Consider the following 25,929-nt stretch of genomic DNA (forward strand, 5'->3'; position numbering starts at 1 on the left):
AACTCCGGGGGCTATCTCTACCTAAGTTGATATTTGGTCGCCCCAACAAAAAGCCTCCTGGTGGGACGATCTTGAGCATCTCCTCCTGTAGCTCCAAGCCTCTTCATGTCGGTCTTGAGGTAGGCCTACAATAAAAAATGAACGAAATTTAAGTAGTCTAAACACAGGATGTGAAAATTTGACATATAGGTCAGTCAATATAATATTCTCCTACTATACATCTTAATTCGCTTACTACAATGTCAGAGCTATTGTAGAGATCCCTGATTTCGTTATTGTGTTTTCTCCTTACTCTTATGTGGGCCCATAAGTCATCTTGTGAATGACTTCATTTTCAAAGACTATTAGTTTTTCTATTCATTTTTGTCATTCTGCTAGTTTCAGCTCGTAACGGACATATTTTTTATTTATGAAATCACTTACCTCATATGGGCTACTCGATTCAAATGAAAACATTTAGTTTTTATGTTTATTTATGATAATATAGTCTATGAGTGTGATCACATTGAATGCATATATGTGCAAGTGCACGTCAGATCATAGACGAGCCGAGAAACAAAAATTGAAAAGTCCCATTGAAACAAGTTTTGACTTGCATGTAGCTGCTCACACTGAACGCAAACAGCTACAAGCAAGTTACAACTTGTTTCAATGGCACTTTTCAATTTTTGTTTTTCGGCTCGTCCATGATCTGACGTGCACTCGCACATATACGCATTCAATGTGATCCCACCCTTAGCTTAGGTTTCTGAGATGGAGACTTTAAAGATAGTAATTTGCTGCAGACATAAATACACCGGTTGCTGTTTTGTATCTCCACATTTTCGAAATGATTTCTTCAGTACCTATAAATTAATCTGGATAAATATAATCTGAGGAAATTAGTAATTATATGTAATGAACTTGCAGTAGCCCAATTGAAATAAATGATAATCTAAGTGCTTTGTTTCGTGTATATTGTGGGATGTGTAATAAATGTTTTTACATTTATTTCAGGGTTTTTTATTCACGGTTTTCCAAAGCTGTTGAGGTATCAGGAGCATCACGACAAAATAATGAACAAATTTCTACCCAAGCTAAAGAAACACCTCGACAGGAACGGAGTCGATACGGGCATCTACACTTTGAAATGGTTCTTCCAGTGCTTCCTAGATAGAGTGAGTCCACTAGTTTTTTATCTCTCATAGTACTATTTATTCAATTCGGTTTACTCACAATTATCTTCCAATATGTTTGACTAAAAAGACTTTTGTTTTCAACAATAATAAAACAATAATAGACTATTTCTGTCATATTCATTCAATCTCAGCTGTTTTCCATGCATGAAATCAAGCCGGTAGACAGCTGTTTGCAGAACAAATAAACATATGATTCTCATTACAGCATACTCTACTGTAATGAAACTATATGTTTTCTTTACAGTCGAGTAAGTTTCCTAGTTCCGAACTTAGACCAGTTATAGAATAGGCACGGCCCATTGTATATACATACTGAAAGTCGATGAAGCCAACATCTACTGCCATATCACCATATCGTGACGTCAGCATCGGATAGAGAACAATGTAAATCAAACCCAGCAGAAAGGTTTTCTATCCGATGCTGACGTCACGATATGGTGATATGGCAGTAGATGTTGGCTTCAGAGGCTAGACTTCCAGCGTGTCTATTCTATAACTGGTCTAAGGTTCCGAAATAGGAACAGCAAAACTGCTAAAAAAACCACCTTCAGCGCTCCAGGTGGAAGTTTTGTCAACTTCCACAAAATTCTAGGTTATGTATCTAGGTTATGTTTATAGAATGAATGTAGTAAGTTCAGCACAAGCAGGTAATGTTTTCTATTTATCAATTATTCTTCTTTAGATTATTATGACAAAAAATAGTGTATGTTACTTGGACTTGAATATCTTTTGCAGTGCTCGAATAAAATTCCAGTCTCGGTTAACGCCTCGACTAGAAACGTCATTCTCGCCTGCAAAAGGCCTCTACCATCCTTGTGATGTTAAGATACTATCACGGTTGTACACCATAAAACATTTATTTCTGAATTATCAATCTTGAGTAAATTCTTGGACTCTGAAGGGTGTATGTTGTATGGTTTTTGCGGCGTTTCCAATATTTTCATTCAATGTGGATAATCACCTCCATCACTACACAAACACGTATCAAGCATACATTTACTACTATTGTGTGTGAAATAAATGAGTTTAATATTGTTTTCAGATTCCATTCAAACTGACGTTGAGGGTATGGGACGTGTATTTATTAGAAGGCGAGCGTGTGTTAACAGCAATGGCGTATAATTTGCTGAAGTTGCATCGTCGGAATCTGATGCAGCTTGGCATGGACGATATTCTACAATTTCTTCAGGTAATTAGGATTCAGTCTTTCATTGAAGCTACCTGTGTATCTCTTATAGTACTATTTATTCAATTCGGTTTACTCACAATTATCTTCCAATATGTTTGACTAAAAAGACTTTTGTTTTCAACAATAATAAAACAATAATAGACTATTTCTGTCATAATCATTCAATCTCAGCTGTTTTCCATGCATGAAATCAAGCCGGTAGACAGCTGTTTGCAGAACAAATAAACATATGATTCTCATTACAGCATACTCTACTGTAATGAAACTATATGTTTTCTTTACAGTCGAGTAAGTTTCCTAGTTCCGAACTTAGACCAGTTATAGAATAGGCACGGCCCATTGTATATACATACTGAAAGTCGATGAAGCCAACATCTACTGCCATATCACCATATCGTGACGTCAGCATCGGATAGAAAACAATGTAAATCAAACTCTGCAGAAAGGTTTTCTATCCGATGCTGACGTCACGATATGGTGATATGGCAGTAGATGTTGGCTTCAGAGGCTAGACTTCCCAGCGTGTCTATTCTATAACTGGTCTAAGGTTCCGAAATAGGAACAGCAAAACTGCTAAAAAAAACCACCTTCAGCGCTCCAGGTGGAAGTTTTGTCAACTTCCACAAAATTCTAGGTTATGTAATCTAGGTTATGTTTATAGAATGAATGTAGTAAGTTCAGCACAAGCAGGTAATGTTTTCTATTTATCAATTATTCTTCTTTAGATTATTATGACAAAAAATAGTGTACGTTACTTGGACTTGAATATCTTTTGCAGTGCTCGAATGAAATTCCAGTCTCGGTTAACGCCTCCACTAGAAACATCTTTCTCGCCTGCAAAAGGCCCCTACCATCCTTGTGACGTTAAGATACTATCACGGTTGTACACCATAAAACATTTATTTTTGAATTCTCAGCTCAGCCATTATCAATCTTGAGTAAATTTTTGGACTCTGAAGGGTGTATGTTGTATGTTTGGTTTTTGCGGCGATTCCAATATTTTCATTCAATGTGGATAATCACCTCCATCACTACACAAACACGTATCAAGCATACATTTACTACTATTGTGTGTGAAATAAATGAGTTTAATATTGTTTTCAGATTCCATTCAAACTGACGTTGAGGGTATGGGACGTGTATTTATTAGAAGGCGAGCGTGTGTTAACAGCAATGGCGTATAATTTGCTGAAGTTGCATCGTCGGAATCTGATGCAGCTTGGCATGGACGATATTCTACAATTTCTTCAGGTAATTAGGATTCAGTCTTTCATTGAAGCTACCTGTGTATCTCTCATGAGACGGTTCACAACGTTCATGAAGTCAGCATAATTGTTATTATACCGGGTGATTACAAATGAAATAGACAACTTCAATAGCCTGTACAAAATTAAACTGGTGTATTTCAACATAGTAAGTGATATAGGTTTGTAGGGAATTTCTTAAAGTTTATGTTGGTAGAACTGTTGCTGGCTATTGTTGGTTGCTCCGTGTTACAACAGCCAGTTTAGTTTAGCAATATGGCCGCTACTCAAGTGGAGAAAGCTTATTGTGTTCTTGAATTAGCCAAAACAAACTCTGTTACTGTTGTGCAGCGTCATTTCAGAACAAAATACGGTAAACCACCACCAACAAGGCAATCAATTTATGACTGGTATGAACGTTTTGAAAGCAGTGGATGTGTGTGTAAGAAGAAGAGTACTGGAAGACCTTCTGTTACAGAAGAAAAAATTGATAGTGTTCGTGATGTTTTTGTACAAAGTCCAGGAAAATCGACTAGATCAGCTAGTTTAGAATTGCAAATTCCTCAACCTACTGGGTGGAAAATTCTGCGGAAACGTTTGAAAATGACACCTTATAAATTGCAGTTAGTACAAAGTTTAAATGACAATGATAAAGTTGTACGTAAAAATTTTTGTCAAGAGATGCAACATTGTCTTGAAAATGACGACACATTGTTTAATCGCCTAATTTTCAGTGATGAATGCACTTTTCACATTAGTGGAAAAGTTAACAGACATAATGTACGAGTATGGGGAACAGAAAACCCAAGAGAGACTGTACAGCATATACGCGATTCTCCTAAAGTGAATGTGTTTTGCGCTTTATCTTGTGAAAAGGTTTATGGGCCTTTCTTCTTCCAAGAACCATCAGTAACCGGAAGAATTTATCTGGACATGTTAACCGAATGGTTAATGCCTCAACTCCATGAAGATAGTTGTAACTTCATTTTTGTACAAGATGGAGCTCCGCCTCACTGGTACTCAGACGTCAGAGGGTATCTGGATGAACATCTTCCTAGACGATGGATCGGCCGTGCAAGTGAGGAAAACGTTGTGTTTCAGCCGTGGCCACCTCGTAGTCCGGACCTAACGCCTTGCGACTTTTTCTTGTGGGGCTATGTAAAAGACAGAGTTTTGATAGCATAATAATAAGTTTAGTTTTTCAGGTCAGTTTTTCTCTCAGTAATGTTAATATTGCGTTACTGTGTTTGAGAAGGTCAATAGTTTTTTTTATATCTACAAACATAAGCCAAATTAGTAGAATAATATAGCCTTGCTGATCTTCAATGCCAATGTTAACAATTCAAAGCAAAAAAATAAATATCAGGTTTAAAACTAGACGTTGCATCATGCAATCTTACATTTTTTTCATCATAACTGCATAGGATAATATAATTATTGTTAAAAGGTAGTATAAGTTCTAGTTTTTTAGGTTCAATAAGAAGATTGTGTTTAATGTTAGCCTATAATAGATGATGTTTTAATATTCAAACAATTCCACTCAAAAATAACGCACAAGTGATAAACTAGGCTATTTCTTTAACTACATTATTTAAAAATGTCTAAATCTCTACCCTATGATAAAAAACCATAAATTGAATGAAATTGTTTTTTTTTTCAATTATTGATTTATATATACATATTTTTTTCTATCATATTACTTATTATTATATTTAAGAGATTATTTCCTTATGTTGTGATGTAGATGCATTAGAATTGTATTGGAGGGTTAAGTGGGAGAGAGGGCCGGCTGCGCCCTAACTTCGCCCTCCAGGTTAAAATAAAGGCAGCCTATCTATCTATCTATCTATCTATGTTCAAGTTATTGCACTTGAATTACAATCATCAATTGTAATTGTTTATTGACAATTGTAACCACCTTGGTGTTAGTGATTCATGCAGAGATGCTTTTAGACAGCTGAATATTATGACTCACTTTTTATTTACCAAAATCTGTTACGTGTGAGACAAAAAATTTCCAGTTTTGATATCCAGTGTATTTGAACTACACACCTTTTCAATACTAGGAATAGGGAGAATTTAATAGTGCCTCACGTTCACCTGAGGAAAACTTACAAAAAACATTTTTTCCAGCAAATAAAATTATCCAACAGGCTGCCGCTAGAAATTAGAGCGCTTCCAGTTGGGCGTTTCAAGATGGTAGTTAGCAAGCTGGTTACATCCAAGTCCTTCTATACAGTGCAAGAGTTTCTTGAATGTGATATTGTCTAGCAGAGTAGAGTTTGTATGTGTCTTGTTCATAAAATAAGCTATGTTGAGATAATGTTACACTTGTGGTACAGAGTTGAGTGTTCTAGTCAGTTGTGTTTCTTTCTTTTCCTATGACTGTATTCGGTTGGTTCAGTTGTTGGTTGTATTGTGACTTGCCTATTACTGCATTGTATATGTTTATTGGCAATAAAAGATATCTTAAAAAAATAAATTGCAATAATTGGATTATTATCAACTTGATAATAATCTCGTACAACACATTATTCTCCCGTAGTAAAATAGAAATTTTAATAATTATTATGACAAAATCTATCATTAAACGTGACCTATTCCAACTTTAATGCTAGAATTTTGTATTATAATCGTTGCTGTAAGAAAGCTGTCACACTTTTTAAGTGAGTGTTTTATGAATAGTAAGGTAATAGTTGATATTATAATACTTGTATTTTCATTTTTAATTAATAATGACGATTGTCTCAACATATTGTATGTTTTATGACAATAAACGATGATTTGATTTTATTTGATTTGATATTCAATGTTTGTTTTATTCTTGAAAGTTCAAAGTTGGAATTTTGTAATGGAATTTTGGCTGAGAAAGATGTGGTCCCTCTCATGTGAAAGTATGATGAATTGTCGGTGAATAGTTGGTATTTAATGTTTGTTTTATGTGGCTTATAGGTGCGATTAGAGAAGAAATTCGACTTTGACGAAGACCACACGATAGACAGCCTGCAGAAGTGCATGGACGAGCTGAAGAAGGCGAAACTGGACTACCCGGGTCCGGCGCCACAAAACGAGTTGCCTCGGCAGCCATTCGGCACATTCAAGGAGCCTGCTTTCGAACAAAAAGTTAGTTATTCTATTTGTTTCCACATTTATTTTGGATAATTGATAATTTATTCAATTTGTTTTGAGATTTATTTTGTAAAATTGATCATGTACGCTCTGATTACTACCACAAGAAAGCTCCTGCAATCCAGAGGCTATCTCGTGGTTTGCCGACTTTATCAAAGGGCAGTTTTGCCAACCAATAACCTAACGATTCACCGGACATTTACGACCGTACAGTCGGAAACCTGATCGTTAGTGGCAGTTACTTCGGTCGCAGGAGTGAAGTAGTTTGTGTGCCTGTCAGTCAAAAATGTCTGATGAAAATGTTAAGTTTCTGCCTTTAGAACTAGAAAGTGAACTTTGTACATGAAATTGGAAGTTACATTCTACATTTTAAGTCTATGCAAAATAGCATATCATTCTTTCTTCTTCCTTTCTTTTCTCAAATTATCTCAACACTGCATACAATACAATATTACTAATTTCTTGTGTGCAAAAATTGTATGTAACGAGGTTTTTTTATTTTGAGTTGAATTGAACTATTTATTTTTTATTAAAATTAATTTGAGTTAACTTTAAGCAGGTTGAGTTGTATAGTTACAGTAAGATGAGTTGCATTTCAAGCAGTATATTGTATGCTGATTTAATTATATTGAGTGTGTTTGAGTTAACTGTTGTTTATTGAGTTTAGGGTTGAGCCACACAGGGGACGATTTGCGATCCTACAGGTATATCTTGGATCGCTCTCTTAATATAATATGAATACGATTTTTTTTTTCATTTTTCCATACAATTTAATTCAATTCTGTTTATTCATGTAATATCAAATAGTTTTATTATTTGTTCTTGAGCAAGTACTCATTCAAATAGAAGTTGCTATCCTAATCAGATACATAATACATTCTTATACATTCTAATACAAAACAAATGATCAAAACACGAATATTACAAAAATCCCCATGATATAATAACAATATTCAAAATTAACATTATAAATCACACAAATAGTTTGAAAAAGAATTCGATAAAAATTTCCAAATATATCAATAACAAAATTAACCGACAATGTGATGTTAGATTAGGAATTCGGTAGCTACATTAATGTGTGAGAATTCTAAGGTATATATTATTACCAACATGAATATACGAAATTTAATATGTGAGAAACTATAAAAACAAATAATAAAATGACCAGTAAATTCGTGAATGACTAGAAAAGAGTTAATTTCAACGAGCAATCTTTGAAACTAATTGAATCTTCTCAAATTTAATATATTTTTGAATACACTAACATAAATGTGAAAATACTTTAATTTTCGTTCTTTGATCCCAAATCACAATGAATATAACACACACTTCAACAATAAATTCTAACATAATAACAACCCTGATAATAATTAATTAATCAGGCCAATACCAAATTACTTTCTATAGATCTTTCTTTGATAGCCTCGATACAGTACAAGTAGACTTTTATAAATACGATATTAATGGCGGTTAAATTCAACTTGCAACTTGCTACTGGGAGTAGGTGGTCTTTTTCTAATTCTCGATCTCTAAATTTGAATATTTTTTGACAGGTGGGCCACCGTAGCAGCGAATTCTCGAACGCGGAGCGATCGACACGCGACAGCGTGAGCATGCGTCGCGACGCCGCAATGGCGGCTGCAGCTGTGGCGTCCGAGGAAGAGGAGGGGAGGGAGTCGCCCCCCACCCCCATTACCAGCACACCCCCTCACCCCCACCCGACAACGGCCAACGGGCACGCCACGGTTCCGGCACAGCAACGACACAGTCACGGCGCCGCGCCTGGTGAGTCCTCTAATATACTAGTGTCTAGGCTATGACACAGCAGTTCTCTATTGTACTAGTGTCTATGCTATGACACAGCAGTTCTCTATTGTGCTAGTGTCTATGCTATTACACAGAAGTTCTCTAATGTACTAGTGTATAGGCTATGACACAGTAGTTCTCTATTGTACTAGTGTCTATGCTATGACACAGCAGTTCTCTATTGTACTAGTGTCTATGCTATGACACAGTAGTTCTCTATTGTACTAGTGTCTAGGCTATGACACAGTAGTTCTCTATTGTACTAGTGTCTATGCTATGACACAGAAGTTCTCTATTGTACTAGTGTCTATATTTGGAAATCTTTATTTCTGCTTTCTGCTCACAATATCATCATGTGTATATTCCATGTCATCTCTTAGCAGAAACCTTAGTTTCCATTATTCTATTCAAATCGTTCAAATAAATTAATTTTTGTAGTGGTTTTAAATTATAATACTTGGGCTTGAGATTCTAAAAATGATTACATGGATTATTTTGTGATAAAATGACTGAAATGACTAAAGGTGCTTACTTGACGGCCTAACCAATGTTATTGAGTTTAGATTTAATAGTATATTTCATAGAATGTGTTTACATATATATTGTTATACTGGATACAACACTCATATAAGACAGGGTTTCTGAGCTTAGAAACCTATGTATTAATCTATTTTTGTGTTATTCACGTATACGTTTTTCAACTTTTGTTAATTTGCATGGCTCAAAATGTGACGAACAAACTACTTTCATTACCGTACAAAGTAATAATTTGAGAAAAGGTATTCTGATGGAGATTCATTCTCAAATGGAATAATAGAGTTTTTCCTATCAGATACTTGTGTTGCAAAATGTAGTCCACTGTAGAGTATTCTATCTTATGTTATGTATTCTATTCTTGTCTTAATGACATTTGCATTCCCTCTCCCCTACCATACTAATGCTGTAATAAAGTATCAATTTTCTGTTTTAGTATAGTTTTCTTATATTCATTTATTAGTAGATTCAAACAATGTACCATTCAGTATTCTTTTATTTGTCTTTATTCATTGTGCTTGTTAGTCATTTGTACAAAGTGTCTTTTTTGCATGTTAATGTTTCCTAGACTGTATTTTTGAAGTTGTGTATTGCTGTATTGTGATTCGTTAAATGTGTTTGTGGCTTATGTTGATGAACAATTCATAATTATTATTATTCATAATTATTATTTAATATAGTTTTCATGACCATAATCGCGAGTATCGTTTTTTTTTAATTATTGTTTCTTGCCATAAGTTTAATTGTTTGTGTTATGAAATTGATTGTTTTGGCATTAATTTTGTTTAAGACTGTGCTCTCATTGAGATATAATTATTTATAGTGAATTGATGATATTGGAGCTTATTTTTATAGTCTATTTAAATAACCAATCTTATGGTTTTGTAAGCTCTTTTGATAGAGTTCTAATTGAAATTCATGAACGGATTTGAAATTTGTAACAAATTTAATTGTCGAATTGAAATTGGGATTGTCCATAATATTGTTGTTAAATTCATTCAAATTGGTTAGGTTTTTGGTTGTACTTTAGAAGTATGTCTAGACATTGTCTTTGTCAAGACATGGAAAATCAGAAAATATTTTTCAATTATGCATCTTGTTATTCTCTTACATATTTTCATATTACAATAATATTTGTATACTGAAATGAACAAATTTTGATTAATTTGAGTCTATTAATGGTTTTAGTTTACGAGTTCAATAATCGTGTGAATGACTCAATGTTTAGTAACTTATTAAATTAGAGAAATTGTAAATTGGAAAATTAGAAGTGCTATTCTAAGGTACTTTGTAGTATTTATTGTAGACATATTCTTTTATATTGACAAATTATTATATTTCCTTCATAGTTTATATGAATCTAAGGAACAAGTTTGAAAAAAATTATAACTGATTTTTCTTTTGGACTTTATACATGTTCCATGTGATGTTATATGAACAATTTAGAGTAGTAAGCCTGTGTGCAATGCATTTATTATTAATTGATAGATATTTTCAATGGCAGTATTTGCGAGGCATGCTGTATTTATTTAGTTTGTATTTGTGCTTTCAATGTGCATGTATTTTTGTTGTATTAAAACGTTTTGCATGATTTGCACTTACTATTTTCTTCAATTTTCCTATCCATCATTCGTCATTCGTACACCTAATATTTTCTGGTTTTGGCCTAAAAACTCATTAAAGATGATAATTATTAAGAAGCGATACATTGTTAGTATTGGCAAATGGTGAGATGTTACTAAATTTTACTGAAGCTTATTCAGCTTTAATCAATCTGCCAGTTTACTTTATTTTCATTTGACTTTACACAATCATTCATTCACACGCACAATCACTACACTGTTCACATTTTCACATTAATATGTTTCTGATGAAGCCCACACAAGTCCGAGACTTGTGCGTGGATAGTGAGGTGAGGGATAATACAAAATCATGCACATTATTTGTAAAAGGTGTATTTGCAAAAAACTGTGGATTAAACTAATAATTCATGATTATAATAATAATATCGAGTGACCTGGCTGGCTCAGGTCTGGTGTCAGAGTTTTCAGTCGCAACTGATCAATTTCAGGGCCTCTGACATGACCTAACGACTGCTTAATTCATGATTAATATGAATATCAATATCAGTTTTCATAGTTCCTACTAAAATATTTCAATCTATTTATTTGCGAAGCAGGCGTTTGTATCTATTAGTATTGGTTTATTACATCTCAAGTTGAGAAAAAATACTTTTTACCGGGTCCTTTGAAATATTCTTGGTTCTATTGAATCCTATTGAAACATAATAATTTATTCAAGTCATTAGAGCGTTTGGGTTTTACAATCTATAATGACTATTTTTATTATATTTTAAATATTATCACTTTCACCTTGAAGTGAGTGAGCTATATTCCAATGAAGTTTATACTTGACAAAGTGTATAAAGTAATACATTGTCATTTGTGATAAAGAATCAATACCCACTCCAATTTACTAAGCTATCTAGTACAGTATTACCAACTTATACTCATAATCGAAGATTTGATAGGATAGCCTACACGATAATGATAAAATATAAATTATTGAAGATGACCACTTATACTTCTAATGCGAAATATTGAGTAGTCCAAGTTCAATAATTTATAATTTTAATTTCAAGTGAAATTTGCTACGATTCGATGAGTTTTCCTTTAGTTTTCTTCATTAAAAAGTATTTTATTTGAAATCGGTATGCAGTATTCCCTTCCTTCAACACAGTTGCACAGTCACTTGGCATAGAATACATCAGTTGAATCCATAGATAACTATTATATCATGTTTATCTATGATGATATAGTAAACTGTAACTGAAACATAACGGTTCTTAAATTTATTTACCTTGCATCTCATGTATGATACTTAGGTACTTAAAATACGATATTTTTCAATATAATACAAGAGATCTGTAAACTATTGTACAGAAGTGAAATATTAACTTAATTGCGTAAATCGCAACACTGAATTTAGGAATATATAAATATATACTAAGGCTATAATTTAAGGTACATTTCCTTATAATTTGGTGTACAATACATCCTCAAAGTCCAGCAGTTCTAAATATACAATGAGCTGATGAAAAATCTTTAAAAGACGTGAGCATTTGCTCCAGAGTTCAGGAGCATAAGGTAAAGCTTATTCATATAAAAATGAACAAATGCTTATGCTTCTACCTAATGCTCACGAGCAAAACCTTATGCTCCATGCTCATGCTCATGAGCAAAACCTTATGCTCCATGCTCATGCACATGAGCATATGCTCTGTTTTTATTCATATAGCCCATTATTACATGATGCAAAAATAGATGAATATCTTTTGAATAAACAACATAATTACAATCTAAATATGCAAACAGACTCCCAATCTAAATATGCGACCACTTTTGAGAAGAGTAAATTTACTCAATGCATGTTGATTCATTTTTGAAAGTGGTCACACTGATCTCTTTTTTCAAGTGGTCACACTGATCTCTTTTTTCAAGTGGTCATACTGATCATTTATTTTTGGAAGTGGTCACACTGATAATTTATTTTGAAAGTGGTCACACTGATAATTTATTTTGAAAGTGGTCACACTGATCTCTTTTTAAGTGGTCATACTGATAATTTATTTTGAAAGTGGTCACACTGATGATTTACTTTTTAAAGTGGCCACACTTACTAGTACAGTAGTGGAATTATTATATTATCCAGGGGGATCTCAACTGTACACACGTTTCATACAAGCTATATCGAATCCGTGGGCAACTATATCGGGGATGGTGTGGAGTCAGCCCTCTCGCACCAAGGTACATCCCAGGTCGGCTGTTGACCCTAGTTGACAACAGCGGTTGACCCTAGTTGACAACAGCAGTTGACCCTAGTTGACAACAGCAGATGTTGCCGAACTATGTAAGCTGGCGGATTTTGTTGTGCACTTGTCTTGGCACCGTTTTTCGTTCGTTTAACACGTTTGAGTTTGCTGACAGCCGTGCATTTTCACAGTAATATTGGCGAGTGTTTCAATAACATAACAATATGTTGTGACGTATTAGAGGTGTTGCTTACTAGTGAGGTCTACATTCTAGCAACATAACTATATTTTCATAACATGTTATGAGGTATTAGAGTTGTTGCTTACTACTGAGGTCTACATTCTAGCAGCCTAACTATAATTTCATAAACATGTTGTGAGGTAATAGAGTTGTTTAATAGTGAGGTCTACATTCTAAACACATTGACAATGACATTACAGCACTTTCAAATCCAAAAGTGTTATTTCAGTTCGAAATTTACTTTATAACACTTTAATCATTTCTAAAAATTGATATTTATACATTCATAAATATAATTCTTAACTCATTATGAATGATTGGGAAAGAAACACTGGCTTCAAGCCCAAAACTGATCCTTTCCCAGGTTATGTTTATCACCACATAATTTCTGTCCAATTTTGAGTACAAAATATTTTATTTCAAAATATCATATTTTTTATTGTATAAAATACTATAATCATAATACAATTATGACATTGGAGGAAAAACTAGGCTGAGCCTGTACTATTTCTCTCCAAAAATTTTGATAAAATGTTAATGTTGTCCAAAAGATAAGGTTATGTGATCACACACTGCTTCGTAACTTGATTTTCGGTCCAGGAATGATGATTTAAAATTTTGAAGGTAGATTTATAATCCAAATGAATCACAGAATATATCACAATAAATTAAAAACTTTAAAAATATTGCACTTATTTAAAAATTTCTAATACAAAATCAAAAACCTACTTACTATGTGTTATTCACAGCAAATTTCACTGTTAACTCAAGTTAATATTTGAGTGATATTTGGATTTCATTACTGTATCAATATCATTGTAACATTTGTAATTATTATTTAAGGCGGATATTTCCATTTCAACACTGGTATACTTTACTTTACTTTACTTTTCTTGTTCGTCACAATTAACGTATAATAACAGTCTACACCATCCAATTTTTGCACTTTGTTTTATTCACAATCTTTACATTGTTTTCATTGTGTTGAATGGTGTTTTTTGTTGTGAAGTATTTGTAGTCCTTTATTATTTCTTGGCATTTATCACTATAATAGAGAAAAGATACGATGAGAAGATATCCCATGGTATAGGGCGTTTATGTTCCAAATTTCACTGTTAACTCAAGCCGATAGTCCTAGTAGTTATTTTTCGTGAAGCTATGTGCCGCGGGGAGTCTCTCAAATTCATTTATTTTGCCATAAAATAATACAGATTGATAAAATAAATATTCTAACTTGAAAAATGGCACTACTATCTCATACTGTGCAGTTCTCACACTCTCACCCGACCATAACAGTAATAGGCTTGAGTTAACAAAAGATCGGCTTGAAATTTGGAACATAAACGACCTATACCATGGGATATTTACTTATGCTATCATTTCTCTATGTCACTATTTAATCAGAATTATTTGATATTGTCTTTTCAATGAGAAATCCCCTCAAGCTCAAAGTCTCTTCAAATTAGAGAAAAACAAATGCAAATTCTATGGTTTCATAGAATTATTGAATGAAAAAGACTAAGAAGTTGTCAAATTTTGTCACACCGTTGAGGGGGAGGAGGGAGACTGTCTAGCTAGGCCAATGGCAGGCGTTCATGCCCTCGACCAATAGCAGTACTCGCCTACTAGTATAAATTCTGCTGCTCTTGTATTTAGTTTTAGTTTATCAGAGATTGACAATGGTGTAATAACCGAAACCGGTCTTTTTAATTATCAATAAATCAGTGGTTTTTTGACAACTTCTTAGTCTTTTTCATTCAATATGAATAATTACCACAATATCAACTTCTCAAATACACAAAAAGTTTCATAGAATTAGTCTGTTGGAAAAATGAATCCTCTGTTTTACAATAACTAGTATTGGAAAAGTCTTCTCAAATAAAAGAAAAGCAAATGCAAGCTTTTAAATATATGTTTTCATAGAATTAGTCTGTTAAAAAATGAATCCTCTTTTTTACAATAACTAGTATTGGAAAAGTATTTCTATAAGCACCAAACATGACCACTTTTAATAATTTTCCAACCACCTAACTCACTAAATGTTTGTTTTGGCATTCAGGTTTTAGAAGTTTGCCTCGAAAGTATGCACACCGTCCTTCACATTTTAGAAGATACGAAGATGGGCTCAGAGACTGTGATTTGCCTCAGATACAATTCTCCTCGTTTTCAAAACAACAACAAAGCAAAGAAGATGAAGTTTTCAGAAGACCGAAAAAGTTGTCTGACTTTGAAGAAACGAGACATTCAAATCGATATCGCAGTATTAGTAGTAATCAAGTTACTTTTGCAGAAAATAGAAATTTGAATAGACAAAGTACTAGTAGTAGACAAAGGAGTGGACATTATGAAAGTAATAATAATTGTAATAAAAGAAGTTCTACTTTGACTTCAAATAATCAATTAAGAGATGTTAAATGTGAATTCAATAGACATTCTACCCGAGGAAATACGTCGAAAATGCGGGTTTATGTTGATATTGATTAAATGTTTTATGTCAAATGAGGTATTGATAATCTATTTTCAAATTTTTATTAAATAAATATTTTTCAAGATTTCAAATTTATTTCTTTGTAGGTAGTAAATTAGTTGTAGTTGTTGGAGAACCGATTCCAATGAGTAGCTGGTTTTGGAGATTGGTTTTTGGTTTTTATTCTCATTTATTGGTAATTAGTCTAGAACCTCTCCATATAAATTGAAATAAAATTTCATAATTTAACATCTATAATTTTATAGAATTGACCAAAATTCACAAATTTTATGGTTCCAATAAAACTAGTAAATTAGTTGTAGTTGAAGGGGAAAACCGACTCCAATGAGTAGCTAGTTTTTGGTTTTCGGTTTTTATTCTCATTTATTGCTAATTAGTCTAGAACCTCTCCATATAAATTGAAATTGAGATAAATGTAATAATTTAACATCTATAATTTTATAGAATTGACCAAAATTCACGAATTTTATGGTTCCAATAAAACTTGTAGCCAAATTCAGAACGAATTCAAAAACTTTCATTCGTACAATATGGTTCATAATTTTTAAGAGTTTTTTTACAGATGGAAATGACTGAGATATTGCATTCATTCAAATGCTAATGAGTTAATAATTATTATTGAACAAAAATCCAAATTAAATACTGTGAATCACCCCAAAGACTTCTGCTACTGCAAATATTGACAACAGGATAAACAGCTAGATGGAAATTCAATGAGCGCTAATTTGGATTTTTGTTTAATAATAATTATAAATGTTTTTTGTTTACTTGTATCCTTTTCATTTAGGCTATCAATTTTATCGGCATGTATAAAACATTCTATAGTACAGTAGGCTATACATTTTCAGAACAGGTGCCTCTTCAATTTCTTAACTACTACATAAAACTTTCTATAGTGTGGTCCACGTTATAATGGCAGTGTAGGAAGATAAGAGAAAATGGTTGCCAGATCTCATCCTTGCCACCCTAACAGCTGATACTGTATATCTGATCAACTTAACTGTTCATTATTGTTGAAAATAGTTAATCATATTTTATTTGTCAAGAAAATATATTTTTTAGAGATGTAATAATACATTTTCATGATTGAGGTTGATTATTTTGTCAATTAGTTGAATTTCTACATTGTTGATAAACGATGTGGCAACATCGCAAAGCGTGAAAGAAATAGAGTCATAGACAAGGATAGCAACACCATTGCAAATCACACACTGCCATTATAACGTGGACCTCACTATATATTAGCTCACTATTCAGTTGATTCTTTTTTCAGTTTCCATCTCTTTTTGTTGAATGATGATTAATATATTGAGATGAAGAAGTTGAAAATTCCATGTGAAACGGCCGAAAAGTTTAAAAAATGAAAGTGAAAAACACACAAGGATTTCTTTCACTGTAAAATCATTCACACTTTTTGTTTTTTGTTGTATTTATTCATCAACGTTGTTGTATCGTTTATGCTCTGTATTAGTCATTTTACACTTGATCATTTTGATAATAAAAAATTCTAATATCGCTTGAAGAAATTTAATCAATTTTTGCTTTTTGTAGATTCAAATTATTCTCATTGACGCAAATTACTAGTGAATTTGCTTCTGCAACCACTAAGATACATTTGTAATTTTCCTTCTGTTCTGTTTTTTTGAATATTTATCAAATTCCATGTATACATCAAAATTACAGTAACATATTATGATTCTGTATATACAGAGTGGCCCAAAAGTTTTCTTATCTGAGCAATTCAATGGTGGTGACTTCTGGGGTGACAAGAATAATTAAGAACATGAACCGATGTACTCTCAGTTTGGGCCACTTTGTACGAAAATTGAATTTTTCTGTTGATTTTCTTCAATTTTCATCAACGCCAAGCTTGTATTTATTTAAATGTCATGTGTGTATTCTAAAATCAACTCTGTATCAAATTATGTAAATGAATGAAATGGAACCAATTTTCTCTTGTTGCAGGATCGAAATTCTCACTGGACGATGCCAGTTCGCTAGTCGGAGAGGGCAGTCGACGTTCGTTGGACACAAGTGTAACGTCCACTGCCGACTTGAGCGTATTCTCGTCGGCCACCCGGTCACACGCGCACGAGGATGCGCACAGCCTCGATTCGCAGACCGGCGACGAAGCGGGAAATTCAAACGGACCTTCCACGCCACGCGCCAGCCCTGACATTGTTCGCATCTATGTTCCCTACGCTCCGCCCACTCCCACCCTCACTCCCAGTCCGGGCAGTGGTGGTGGGGGAAGAGAGAGCGGTGGTGGGGGAAGAGATAGCGGTGGTGGGGGAAGTTACAGCGGTGGAGGGGCAAGAGAAAATGGTGACGTCAGCCCGAAATCGCCTGTAGATCGTAACAAAATCAGGATTTTGGTAATGGATCAGACAAACAGTTTGGTTTCGTCGGATGATGGGCAAACGCCCATTGTGGAAATGCTGCCCCCACTAGTCAGGAACAATTTCCATCACGATCAGGCCATTGACCTCAAGTGACAGGTTGCTTGTGAACAAGTTTATGTGTTCAATTTTTTACTGTTGATGTTTGTAGAAGGTAGTGTTATGGCTCTTGAATTCGAGTTGAGGTACAAATATTTAAAATCATTGATTTATTGTTAGACGATTGTACTAACTCCAGATCATTAATATTGATTTAAAAGATCAAATTGTTGACAAAATCTCTGTGGTTATGCATGAAAAAATCATTAACTTATGACTTGTTAATTAATTAACAAAATTTTGTTGTTTTTGAGTAAAAATAGTCTAAATATTTTAGAAGAGTGAAATCATAACCCTATTTTGGACTTTTAAAATGTTATCCAAATTTGGGAGAGAAATAGTACAAGGACTATCCTTAGTTTTTCTCTCTCAGTCAGTGCTTTCTTGAAAAAATAATAAATAAAATTAATTTATTTTATTATTGACAAAAGTGGCTACAGAGTTGGCTGAAGAAGTTAAAAATCATCAAACTGTTGATGAAATCTCACAAAACCTCTCATACATCCAAGCAGACGATTAAAATTATCATGCTCCAAGTCTGAACCCATAAAAAATAAAGACCACTTAATTTTAATTCAATAATACTCCAGTTAAACACCTATGAGAAGTCGTGAAATGTTCATTTTCTATTTCAACCCAACTAATGCAATTTTTATAAGAATAATAAAACTTGGAGTAATCACTTGTATATCTGGTTTAATTAATAGGTAAGCTCAGTTAATAGAGGCAGCTAAAAGATTTTTATTTTTACCTAGGAATAAAAAACAAAACTAGTATCTACTAAGAAAATAACTTTGTTGTCTAAAAATTGACTGGTTTTTATGTAGTCCATCCAGGAGTATGACCTCATCTATAATAATGCAAGGTATTATTTGTCAGTTACTAATTACTTTATGAGATTTGAACTGAGTGGAGCTATGTTTCTTGTTTGAGTTGACAAATTACAAAACCACTTGAAGAGTTATAATTTCAGTAGGATAATGTGATGAATGAAATACTATAATCATTATGATGCAGCTTGTGATGATTTTCCCATAGTACAATGCTTGATTTGATATCTGACAATATAGATGGAGTCTATTTATGCTAACAACTAATTAAGTAAATGTTTTCGACTAAATCGATTATCAATTAATGGTGCCGAACTATAATTATTGTTCTCATTTATCAATAAAATCTAGTAGAAAATTTAACAGATTTTGTAGAGTGAATATTGATGTTGTGGAAGTATCTTCAATCAACAGATTTCATTTTAAAATAGATTCAGAACTAAGACGTGTTCATGTCTCAAGGCTTTTAGAAATAAAGTGACACTACACATCTCTGAAATGAAAGTTTTCTAACCTACAGATACATTGAATGTATCAATGTTAAATCAGAATTGTTTGCCACTTTCATATTGTTATTATTTATTTATTTATTTCATTAACAATTACAAATCATAATTAAAATATGATTGGGAGAATACAACAGGCATAGCCCAAAACTGCCTTCTCCCAAATTTTGTATTAGTATACAAAACCGAATCGAAAATGACATAGTTTCTTAAATGAGCTACTGAACAATTAACTTACATTAGACTTACATAGAAAAAGCATACAAGAGGCGTGTAATTTCTCTATAATTGAACCCAATGACATGTATATATTGAGGAGAATCTAGTTATAGTCTAATCATTTCCACCTTACAGAATCTCTCATGTTTTATGAACTGCAATTATTTCTATTCAACTTATTTATTATTGACCATTTATATAGATTCAGTGACTAGATTGTTGTAGCATTTCAAACGATTCTAATATTATGTATTATAAATTATATTTTTGAAGTGAATATCAGTATATTTTTCTAGAAATAACTGCTATTAAGCGTTTCTTATGTATTGTAAATATTGTAATTATCATTTTCTATTTCATACTATCAATAATTTAGAGAATTTATTCATTTTACGTTGGAATTGATGTTTATAAATCAATATTCTTATATATTTGTAAATAGCAAGTTTTAAACATTGATTTTTAATTAGAAGCGGATCCATGAGATAAATATTGTTGATACAATTTTACAAAATGTAACAGACAGTAAATTTATTACTACTACACCTTGTAGCTAATAAACGCATTCATCGATAATCATTTATGAATGTTTAATCAATTCATCCTAAAGTAGATTAAATAATACAAATCGTGTATTTCAACTAACAAAAAACGTTGAATTCCAATTACTTCAACAGTTATTTTTAAAATTCAACTTTGATGGCTGTTTTATTGTAACTCGCTTAAAATTAAACTTTCCTATTTATTTTGTAAATTTTCTAAATGTTCATTATCATATTATCTCTTTTCGCATATATAATAAATTTAATTCTATTCTAGTCTACTACTATTGTATTACTTTGTTACAAGAATAGCTAGGCTTTTTCAAAGTTAATGACTATTATGGTTATTATAATAAATGTGACAAATAATGATTGATTTTAATTTATCACATAAATTAGTTTCGATCATTTTCTTCTCACAATTTCTTATTTCAAGTATTTATTTTAATCGTATAGCAAGTTTTATTTTGAACTGTTAACATTCCTGATAAATAAATGGGAAGCTATGCAGCCAGTTATCAGTGAAACTCGCCTTAGCTAGAATTTAATGTTTGTTTCCAATGTATTTTGTGACTATCAGTTTATTTGATGACTTGAATATTTATTATACGAGGTGGGGCTATAAAATAACGGGGCTGATAATGTAAAACATTTTATTTTTAATTCATACATAATTATTTATCATCACCTTCAATATACACCCCTTCTACCCCTACAACGCTCTATGCGAATTTTCCATTGTTGGACACACATTGTGAACTCTTTCAGGACTCATTCCGCTTTCTCTTGAACAGCTTCTACAGATTCAAATCTCGTGCCTTTCAATGCAGATTTTACCTTAGGGAAAAAATAAAAGTCACATGATGCTAGGTCTGGTGAGTAAGGTTGAAGTTCCTACACTGGGATGCTGTACTTGGTCAGGAACCGCGGAATCAGCTGGTGCATCATCTTGGTGCAAAATCCATGATTTGTCCTTCCACATTTCAGGTCGTTTTTCTTACTCTTTCACGAAGAGTGCGCCTACAAATTCAGCAACTGCACGAATACTTAATCGACGGTCAGACCGAATCAAATTTATTTATTTATTTATACGTGGATACAATAACAAATCATATAAATATGATTGGGAAGGAACAACAGGCTTGGCCCAAAACTATTCCATTCCCAAATTTTGATTACATGTCCAAAAAATAGGTTATGTTTGTTCTGTAGGAAGTTCAAGGTCAACTTTCGTCCAAAAATAAATATGAGATGCAAATTTTAAATTTAGAAAAATTAAAACACCAAATTATATGAAACACCAAATTAACAACTTTTTCGACATTGTCATCCGTTTTTCGACATTGTCATCCGTTTTTCGACATTGTCATCCGTTTTTCGACATTGTCATCCGTTTTTCGACATTGTCATCCGTTTTTCGACATTGTCATCCGTTTTTCGACATTGTCATCCGTTTTTCGACATTGTCATCCATTTTTCAACATTGTCATCCGTTTTTGATGTGAAGGACGTCCCGAGCGCAAAATATCTTCAACGTCTTTTCGACCATCTTGGAAATGGTCTTAAACCATTCAAAAACATGAGTCCGCGATAAACATTCACTGCCACTTTAGTAAATTATAGGTTTTGGTAGTTGGTTTTCCAAGTTTAAAGTGAAATTTAATAACTATTCGTTCCTCTATTCTTACACTAACCATTTTTCCGCAAAACAAAATAACAACACTAACTAACGTAAATGAAGGTTATGGCTCAACGAAGTTGTTTACAGAAACGAGACAATTGCATTCTGAAGAGGAAGTCTCAAGCTAAACAACACTGTTGGTTAATGTTGGTTGGCGCATGCGCACTCGTTTCACTGCAGCGTCAGTCCCGTTATTTAATAGCCACACCTCGTAGTTGACACCACCTATTATATTCTCTGCCCACCTTACTAAAACAACAACGAACTAATTTTTATTTATTTCTCCTAGCAAATATTGTTAATAGCTTTGAACTACCTCAACCTTACAATAATACTACCCCCAGTATTAAAGATAAATATCTCTAATTTATATCTATTTATTTTTTATATCCATCGCATTCCATTATATTTTGTATTTTTATAATATCTATTGTTTCATTCCATCACTAATATTGAGCTTTAACAGTGTGTATTGAAATATAATTTTATAAGAAACCCTAATTTGTATTATATTTAACAATTTCAATATGAACAAATGATACTTTAATAAAGAATATCTTTTGTTATGAAGAAATAATATCAATATTATCAACTAAGCCACAAGTAGTTTATTCTTATTTATTGAATTCGCTTGTTAATAACAAATATTTTCTCTACTAGTATGGCTTAGAAAACTAGAAACTCCTTCACTTTTTTACTTGTAGCGCTAGTAATTCTAGTATTATAATATCCCCACCAAGAAATGTTCAAATACAATATTTTATTTTAATTTAAAAAATTATGTGATTACTTATAAAATAGCATTATAGTACCCTTTTTTAAATTGATATAAAATAATGATTAAAAACACAAATTAAAACAATCTATTATTTTATATCAATTTTAAAGGGGTACTTTGATGTTATTTGATAAATAAATATAGGTAGCCCTGAATAACTAAATTTTAAGGAGGTATGTGATTACCTATATTTTATCATAACTATGGTTTATCGAAGATTTTATTCAATGAATTTGGAAAGGGTCTTCACCTTTTCCAACTGTATTTGAGAAAGTATCAATTGTAATTGAGAATAGTCATTTGTATTTGAGAAAACGTGAGATGTAAATTAGAATAGTCAATTGTATTTGAGAAGTCATCACTTGTAATTGAGAATAGTGAATTTTATTTGAGAAAGTATCATTTCAATTTGAGAACATACGATTTGAAATCGAGAAGTTGTCAGTTGTAATTGGAAAATGTTTTTAAAAAACAGTACTTATATTTTCCGTAACTGTACCCATTTAAAATAATATATTTAATATTCCAATAAAACGTTTAGTTTTGAAAAAAAATTATTTTCATGCCCCAAAATCCATTGAATAATTGCCGAATTGTTTGATCAAGAGATTCAATTGATTGATGATAAAGTTCAATGGCGCCGTAAACATAGAGAACTTGATCTTCATCAAGTGCAATATTCCACAAAATGTTTGGAGACAAACATTGGAAGTAATTGTAGTAAGTATCGGTAGTAATTGGAATACTGTGTACGTAGTAAAGTATCCTTTCCTGCTCAAATAAAACCTGTACTCTAGGCTACAGAAGAGTCACGGCATGTCAATTGTCAATTGGAAACTTTTCTCATTTTCAATTATTGATATCTTCTCATTTACATTTGACGATTTCTCAAATACTATTCACTACTCTCAATTACATGTGATGACTTCCCAAATACAATTGACTATTCTCATCTGCATCTGACATTCTCTCAATTACAAGTGACTATTCTCAAATACAATTATTGATACTTTCTGAAATACAATTGGAAAAGGTGTGGAAGGAGAGATAGGAAGTGGAAGACAACGAAGGAAAACAAGAATAAGAAAGGAAAAGGAAGAAAAGGAAATACGAAGAAGGAGAAAGGAGAAGGTAGAACAACCACCGCAATAAAAAAGTGATAAATTCAAATAGGAAAAAAGGAAAACCCCATTTTAACAAATATTAATATTTGAAATTCTTTCAACTTGTTTATTCATCTATACATTGAAACATACACTATCATAACTTCATTAGTAGGTGATAATATTCAACTGATATCACTATTATCTAGTGTGAGCTACATGCTTTCTCAGTTAAAAATTCAAATCCTCTATACTTCTCGATTTAGCTTCAACTTAATCGTATAACAATTATAATTTTTCTTCAATTCATGCTATTCGAAGTATTATTTTTTCAACAAATAATAACTCAACATTCTTTAACTCTTAACTTGGTGCATCCATTGTTTATGAGAGTGATATCATAGTAATAAAGTATAATACAATTTAGTACTAGTTGTCATACTGAAGCAATATTGAATCAAGTGTATATTGTAAATTATGTAACGTGAACAATTAAACATGTTTTACATCTCTTGTGAATTCCATATACATAAATGTGTAGCTGATATAGTCATATCCTAGTTACAATTTTCTATGTATATTCCAATCTGAAATCTTCAAAAGCGTACAGTTTTAAAGCATATATTTGAATTAGTAAAGCTAAATTATAATAACTCCTGTAAATAACGAAAACATTGTGTAAATTTGTAATCTCTATTCTATTAATGTATAACTTCTAATATAATCTCTCTTGTAAATTAATAAATGAATGTCCGTAATAGCCAATGCAATACTGTTGATATGCATATAGTTTCAGTAAGATATAATCTTGTATAGTCGTGGGCTGGTCATTGAATTATAGGACGTCTCCTTGCAATAAAAATAAGTACCGTACCGTACATGAACTCTATATGAAATTATTTAACTTGTCGAATAAGGATTTGACAACTAATAGCTATTAGATTATAGGAAAGATGATTATTTTTATTCACTTATGTTGATATTGATGATTACTATTGTAATAAGGACCGTGTCTTTACTATGTAGATCAGACAACATTATTAAATAATTTTTTTCTATAAAATTGTGTTTTGAATAACCAAAAACTGATTCTAGATTTTTTCCAGTATGAGAGATCAATTTTGAACAAATTATTCAATGGTTATCAATGGAATTCAATTATCAATGGAACAAATGATTCAAACTGATGAGATCAATTCTGAACAAATATTATTCAATGGAACTGATAAAACATATTGATGGGTTTCAGACCTATTTCATGAAACTTGGAACATAAAGAAAAGATTCCTCCATACACGAGAGGATAATAGTCTTTATTATAGTCTATATAATAAGAGATGAGCCTCAAGGATGAAAACTGTTCGAGTTCCTCTTTCATTTTATATATGACTAGCAGGTAGCAGGTGACCCGTGCTCCGCAAGGGTCTATGAAATCAACTTGATCTACTGAAATCTTGAATTGAAAATAGGCCTATAACCATTCTCGGTTAATTAAGAATCTATATGCAACATTTCAAGTTAAACATTCCAGTAGTTCAGACGTGATGATGCGTCATTTATGAATTTCCTATCCCGTACGTGTATAAGCCAGTTCTTCCCTTTATTGACTGAGCGAAGTGAGGTCTAAGATTCAAGTCGACGGTTTTGCATTTCTCTTTATGTTAGAATGTTTATTTGTTGCGCATTTACGGCGAAACGCGGTAATGAATTTTCATGAAAATTGACAGGTATGTTCCTTTTTTAATTGCGCGTCGACGTAGGCCTATATACAAGGTTTTTTTTAAATTTTGCATTTCAAGGATAACATAAAAGGAAAAAGGAGCCTCCTACATACGCCAATATTTATTAGAGTAAAAATCAGACTATAGAATAATTCATCATAAATCAGCTGACAAGTGATTACACAGATGTTTGGAGAAGCCAGTCTATTGCTGTATTTCCATAAGGTCTATAGTTTCAATCAGGTACTTGTGAATACTGCGTGAGGTCTACTGTTCACAGAACTACTAGTTATAGAATAGATGACAGTAACAATAATTATCATAATATTATTATTGACCGAGCGAAGTGAGGTCTAAGATTCAAGTCGTCGGTTTGGCATTTCCTAGGTGATAAAAAACTCACTGAGAACTATAGACCAATCAGTTTG

The 25,929-nt window shown here is 32.4% G+C and overlaps 1 protein-coding gene and 1 long non-coding RNA gene across 2 annotated transcripts in view; both read left to right on the top strand.

Moving 5' to 3' along the window:
* Nucleotides 1–20,978, top strand: part of LOC111055959 (USP6 N-terminal-like protein) — a 47,962-nt gene extending 26,984 nt beyond the window's left edge. Inside the window, exons 5-9 of the mRNA XM_039430039.1 lie at nt 997–1,157; nt 2,221–2,367; nt 6,564–6,734; nt 8,297–8,528; nt 17,589–20,978. Coding sequence (XP_039285973.1) covers nt 997–1,157; nt 2,221–2,367; nt 6,564–6,734; nt 8,297–8,528; nt 17,589–18,118 — 1,241 coding nt within the window. The 3' untranslated portion in view covers nt 18,119–20,978. The remainder of the gene's footprint in view (nt 1–996; nt 1,158–2,220; nt 2,368–6,563; nt 6,735–8,296; nt 8,529–17,588) is intronic.
* Nucleotides 20,979–21,519: 541 nt separating this feature from the next.
* Nucleotides 21,520–24,843, top strand: LOC120351780. The gene is made up of 2 exons (XR_005571523.1): nt 21,520–23,031; nt 23,092–24,843. It is a non-coding gene; the product is annotated as an uncharacterized LOC120351780 (long non-coding RNA).
* The last annotated feature ends 1,086 nt before the right edge of the window (nt 24,844–25,929 follow it).

The sequence above is a fragment of the Nilaparvata lugens genome, chromosome 6 (genome assembly GCF_014356525.2).
Source record: "Nilaparvata lugens isolate BPH chromosome 6, ASM1435652v1, whole genome shotgun sequence".
Taxonomy (NCBI): Eukaryota; Metazoa; Arthropoda; class Insecta; order Hemiptera; family Delphacidae; genus Nilaparvata; species Nilaparvata lugens.